We start from the raw sequence: 6,387 nt of genomic DNA on the forward strand, positions 1-6,387 counted from the left end.
ATGTTGTCAAACATGTAGCAAACTTCCTATTATTTCTTTATTTGTAGTTTAATTTGTTAAGATAAAGCCCCAATCAGACCTTTTTGCTCATGATTTACTGTGAAATCTTGGCTATTTTAAGTGGACCCACTAAAAGTGATTGGTTTCTGGTACCGAGTACCCTGGAATAATAAAGGACCTCTTGAACATACCACTACTATCTACTGTAGTCGCAGGATCTCCACGTTGGAAAGGGAGTAAAATGCCAACTGATTCAACCCTTCATTTGAGGCCTGAATCTTTGTTCTCCATGGCTGCTAGCCGGAGGTTGTGCGTTGTCTACCCACATACCTCCGTGGCTGGGAACTGGCAGGTCTGAGAGGCACCTGTTGCTGTGTCCCAGCTCTGGAATGTCATTAACTTCTTTGAGCCATGGCATAAAAGAGCATTTTTTAACAGGGAAGCTGGGTTTGCCAGACTCCCAGCTGAGTCCCCTTCTTTGAATCATCCTGTCTCCTTTTAACTCAGGCATCTCATACCCCAAACATAGCATTCACCCCTTGTCATTGTACTTCTTTTACTCTGTAACCTGGTCCCCTTTCTCTCTGATGGGGTGGCCCAAGGAAGTTCTACAAACAACTTAGTATCTACATCACTAACTGAAACAGAGCACACTGCCCAGTGCTGATCAATGTTACAAAGAGTGAGAAGAGATTCTGTACTTTGCTTTTGGCTTAAGGAAGTTCTAACTGGGCACAGGCCACTGTGCCTTGTAGGTAAGAGGAGGTGGCCCCCAGGATGGCACTTGGTCAGTTTCCAGAGAAAGGAAGCCATCTGGGCTGATGTTGCTGGGAGGGTGGGGTCCCTGGCACCGAGCTCTGAGCCTGCAGCGGCTGGGAGTACACAGCATCGTCTGAGCTGCCACCTGATGCTGCTTCTTGAGACTCAGGTTAAGTCCAAAGATTCCTCAGATAGAAAGCTGAAATGATGGTCTTCCTGATCCTGAGAAATTCAAAACAGAACCCAAAAAACACCCTACAAAAGTATTGAACATAAAGATACTTTATAAGATATTTCAAAGGGTTATCATCTTCCACCATGGACATCTGAAAATATCTGTTAGGTGAGTTCATCATGACATGCAGAATATCCATGAAGACTGAGAAACACGCCACAGGATGGGGTGCCCAAAAGAGCCTGTAGAAAATTCCAAGAGGCAGTTCTCAAGATCCGGTTCAGGGCTCAGCAGGGGATCTTTGTTTCTTTTTCAGATCACAGTTCCCACTTCCCACCCCCAAACTAGAAGGTGCCCTTTTACAAACAGGAAAGACAGCACAGTAGTTGGAGGTTAAACATAGCAAGCCCCGAACCTGGGACATGAAGGAACATGGGAGAGTAAACACGACACCCGCAAGGGACAGAGCGTGGATTTTGTGGGTTTTTTTCTTTTTCTGGTTTGTTTTCTTTTTTCCATCACTGACAGCATTTCTGCATTCTAAAAACTTATGCCGGAAGGTGGGCTAATCAGTTAACACCATCTGGGTTTTCAGCAGTAGTTCTATTGCTTTACGAAGATTTCCATCTGATTAAAGAAAACACAGCGTGGACCACGTAGAGCAGAGTGGCTACGTAGGAAAATACCTGGAACCAAGAGAAATGATCATTAATGAGTGTCCACAGGGAGGGGACGAGGCACGGCCATCCAACTGGGTCCAGCGTTCACAGGACACGAGAGGGGTGACATGCCTTTAGTGTGTGGGCTGCCATTGCTGCCTGTCTCTCCGCCTTTCTTGCTGAGCCCAGGTGTGTGCTCCAAGCCCTTTCATTCTAGAGCTCCTGATGATCTCCGGGACTTGACATGCAAGGCAACACTCTCTGCCATCACACAATGTCATGTTGGTGTCAGTTCACTCGACATGGGGCCCTCAAAGGCCCATCTACTGAAGCATCCCAGGTCAGTATCAAATACTTTCCATGGAAAACTTCCTTCCCTCACGCCAGTGCCCACCAGTTGTGGTCCCGGCGGCTCAGCTAAGAGATTGTGAATATCTGCGTTTGCTGACTCTTATTAAGGTTTCTGTGCTACGTGGACACCCTCAGACCCTTATCAGGATTTTATTTGGGGATTCTTTTTTTTGAGTCAGAGTGTCACTCTGTCACCCAGGCTAGAGTACAATGTGGTGAGGCATGATCATGGCTCACCACAACCTTGACCTCCTGGGTTCAGGTGATGTTTCTACCTCAGGCTCCTAAGTAGCTGGGACTACAGGTGCGCGTCACCACGTCCAGCTAATTTTTTTGGTTTTTGTTTTTGTAGAGATGAGGTCTTGCTATGTTGATCAGGCTGGTCTCGAACTCCTGGGCTCAATCAGTTCTCTTGCTTTAGCCTCCCAAGGTGCTGGGTTTACAGGTGTGAGTTACCGTCCACTAGGATTCTTAATAACAAAGGCGTGACTGTGGGAGTCAGGCTTCATAGGAAGCGAGGGACAGGGAAGGGGTGAAGGGATTTTGAGCTTTTGTCAAAAGGAGGGGGCTTACTGGGAAAGCTGTTGGGATGATTCCATGAGCCATGCTGGCACTGGGAACAAAGGCCCCGGAAATGTGGCAGACCGTCACTTGGGTCTTGCTGTGTTCATCTGGGCACCATCTGCCTTCATCACTCTACTCCAGATGGCTGTCCTTTCTAAATGCTTGCCTGCACCCCAGTTCAATATCTGCACCTGGTTTTGTGACCTTGCGTGGAGGTCAAGAGTTTCCAGCCCAGGCACAGCCTTTAGGGTGGCTACGCTTCTGTGACTCTTGAAAATGCCCATAAACACCAGCCGTCACCGTGCCTGCTCTCCCTGCCCCCATGCATGGGCGAACTCTTTACCATTGTTGACCAGAGGCAACGAGTAAGCTGAGTTATTGAATAACACATTTAAGAGAACACATCCGGAAGCTACCTGTCTGAAAGGCACAGTCATACATGAGTGAGGAGCCCCCCCAAAAGCACCTCTCCCCCTCAGGTGGGAATTCCTGACCTAATGAGAATCTTTGGCAGAAGCATCCTGGAAGTCCCCAGTAGGAACAGGGAGTAGAGACTCATTTTCCAAGTGTGGTCAAGAAATGCACACAGGGGACATTTAGAGCTGGGAACATGAATGGACATATTTTGGGCTTCAGAAACCATTCTACCTAAATGGCTGCCATTACTGCCCACTATAGTTAAAATCCAGAAACTTCTAGATTACTCCAGAAATCTCCATCTTGCCTTAGTCAACTTCTATCCATCCCGGGGATCCCTTTGGCAAGGAAGCTCTGCCACCAGGAAAGGAGGGAGCGGGGAAGCTCAGCTTTTAAGACAGGTCCTAATGAGAAACCACTGAGAGGGACATAAGCCAGGCTGGCTGTTCCAAAGGTCAGGGTGTGTGAGAGAGGTTTTGAGGTGCCTCCTTGTACTCCTATATCCCCTGGACTGGCCACTCCCAAGACCATCTGAAGAGCATGTTGTAGCTGTGGTTAAATCCAGAGTCATGATGATTCCTTCTTCCCCACATACTGATGCAATTAATAATTTTAATGGAAAGGCATAACTTTACATTGAACGTGGTTCATATTTCACCTGGTTGTTCTGGCCTAGCTCATTTGCCTGCTGAGAACATTCTGGTTCTAGATTCACACACTCCTGACTTTGCCTGGGCATGTTCATGCCTATCTATCCCAAAAATGTGGGAACGTAATCAATCCAGGGATGGAGAAACAGTGGTTGGTATTTCTATAACGGAATACTAGATTGCAGTGAGAATAAACAGTCTCCATCTGTAGCCAGCCACATGGATAATCTCACAAGCAAAAGGTTGAGAGGAAGAAGTCAGACATAAAAGAATGCCTACTGTGTAATTCCATTTACATGAAGTACAAAGGCACTGGGTGCCAGAAATCAGAAACTGAGCAGTGGTGGGGATACACAGTGACAGGAAAAGGACAAGAGGGGGATTTCTAGGAGCTGTTTATCATGTCTTATTTCTTAGCCATAGGGGTATTTACTTTATGAAAATTTATCAAGATGCCCACGTGTAACTTGTCCACTTTTCTGGCTCTATGCTGCATTTCGGTAAAAGGTAACAGATGAAAATCAAAATGCAGGAGAGCCCAGTGGTTCTCAACTAGAGACGTGTCTAGCAGGCAGGGCATTCATTCACCCCATGTGGGTTTTTCCATCAATTGCTGTCCCACTAATGACATCCCATCTATATTTTGCTAACATCTTTCACAACAATTTTACGGAAATTGTTGTCAGATGCTTTGCTGATGCTTGTTGAGAGAGAAGGCTCCTGGGTTGGGATTGAGGAGGTATGTGGCACTCCTAGGAGAGAGAGAGATGAAGCAGAATCATTTGAAGTATGACCAAGGAGGTGAATTACCAGCCTCCCATGGAAGGAAGAGCAACCAATATGTTACCTGGCTGTGCTACTGTTTCAAAACCAGCTTCGTTGGGAGATGAGACAGAATGGGAGATGTCCCCACACCGTGGGACCCTTAGGGGGTGCCAGGGATCCTGAGAGGGCTGGGTTTAGGGAAGTGGTTGCTTGTTGAGTGCTTAAGGGTAGCAGGTGGCTTCTCTGGGGCAGGGGACTGGTCCACAGGGACCAGCAGGTGAGGCTTTGAGGAGCTCTTCCCCAGGACTCCCCTATGGAAGCAGAAAGAGGCAACCTCATCAAACGCCTTCTCCATACCCAACTATGCCCATCCCCGTGGGTCTTCTGTAGGCCTCTGCCCTACCCTTTCTAAAAAAACGGGTTAACCTAACTGTGACCCACTGGAGCTGGCATCCTATGATCTATCACATAATTCATAGGACAATTTCTAGGAATCTGAGGAATGCTATTTCTGAAAGCTTTTTTTATTTTGAGTCAAGGTCTTACTCTGTCACCCAGGCTGGAGTACAGTGGCACAGTCACAGCTCACTGCAGCTGCCGCCTCCTAGGCTTAGGCAATCCTTCCATCTCAGACTCCTGAGTAGCTGGAACGATAGCCATGCACCACCACGCCCAGTCCATTTTTTAATTTTTTGTAGAGATGAGGTTTCCTTATATTGCCCAGCTGGTCTCGACTTCTGGGCTTAAGTGATCCTCCTGTCTCAGCCTCCTAAAGTGTCGGGATTATATGCGTGAGTCTTCACACCTGGCCCTTTTCTCATTTTTAAAATAATGTCCATGATTGAAAGCACTTTTGTATTGTGAGTTATTGTACTGGTGCAAGGGTACACATGCACAACCTTGAAGAGATGTTCGTGAAACAATACATTTCCTTACTCCCTGTCATTCTGATCCATCCCTGGCCTCAGTACCTCCCACCCTGCTCTTGACTGGATGCTTCAATGCAAGACCAATCGGGGAGAGTCAGGAGACCCAAGTGGTCAGACTCACAGCTCCTAACTGGTACCAAGAATGTGGGGGACAGAGCCCCTGGCCTCCACACCTGGCCCCACCAATGACTGGTGATCCTGGGCCAGTTGTTCACATTCAGTGTTCTGCTTCTCCATCTGTGAAATGGCTATAATAAACCTCTGTCACAAGGTTGTTGTGAGGGTTAAATAAGTGTTCACGGAGTGCTGAGACAGTGCAGGGCACTCCGTGACCATCATCTCCTCACACACTTTGCCCTCTGCAAAGCCCATCCGGGCCTGAGGCCATACAGTCCTGACAGGATGACTAAGCAGAGTCTTGGGCATGCCACTTCCCTCTTGGGGACTTTATTGCTTCAGAAATGAGGTGAAGGTTTGGCGTCACTCGAAAGATAGAGAACTGAAGAAAGGGGGGACCTGGGTAGCCTCCTGCTTGAACCCTCTGCCAGCGGCGGAGCTGCCCGCTGTGAACATGGTAGATGCAGGTGCTAGGACTCACCACGGCAGCGATGTTTTCGTGGTAGTGCTTGTAGATGAAGCCGTCTTGTAGCGTGATGGTGGCCAGGGCTTCCAGGACTGAGGCACTGAGGTAAAACAGGGCAGCAGTGCAGTGGTAGGCTGCATCCTGTGGGGGCAGATAGGCTGTCAGAAAGATGGGGAGAAAGAGACACCTGGCCCAGATGCCAGACGTGAGCAACTGTGGTTCCTTCTATTCCTGTCCCTCCCCCTGCATGACTATGGTCCCGTCATTATCTCCTGCTACTTCCTTTGAATCCCACCCCCTCCCAGTCTGTCTCTCACAGAGATTCTTTACCTGGCCCTGCATGGCTAAGCTTCATTTCACTGGTTTAGGGCCAGAGTGAGCACTTATTCACTTATTTATTTATTCATTCATTCATTTATTTATTTTTGAGTTGGAGTCTCACTCTGTCGCCCAGACTCGACCTGCTGGGCTCCGACGATCCTTCTGCCTCAGCCTTCCAAGTAGCCGGAACTACAGGCGCGTGCTACCACACCCG

At 48.1% G+C, this 6,387-nt stretch overlaps 1 protein-coding gene across 1 annotated transcript in view; it reads right to left on the reverse strand.

The window, feature by feature from the left end:
- Positions 1 to 1,023: 1,023 nt before the first annotated feature.
- Positions 1,024 to 6,387, reverse strand: part of MAL (mal, T-cell differentiation protein) — a 25,749-nt gene continuing 20,385 nt past the window's right edge. Inside the window, exons 3-4 of the mRNA XM_021709431.1 lie at positions 5,868 to 5,993; positions 1,024 to 1,620 (exon numbers count right to left, since the gene is read on the reverse strand). Of these exons, the coding sequence (XP_021565106.1) occupies positions 1,546 to 1,620; positions 5,868 to 5,993 (201 nt within the window). The 3' untranslated portion in view covers positions 1,024 to 1,545. The remainder of the gene's footprint in view (positions 1,621 to 5,867; positions 5,994 to 6,387) is intronic.

The sequence above is a fragment of the Carlito syrichta genome, unplaced genomic scaffold (genome assembly GCF_000164805.1).
Source record: "Carlito syrichta isolate Samal-C Ts95f unplaced genomic scaffold, Tarsius_syrichta-2.0.1 Scaffold227536, whole genome shotgun sequence".
NCBI classification, from domain to species: Eukaryota; Metazoa; Chordata; class Mammalia; order Primates; family Tarsiidae; genus Carlito; species Carlito syrichta.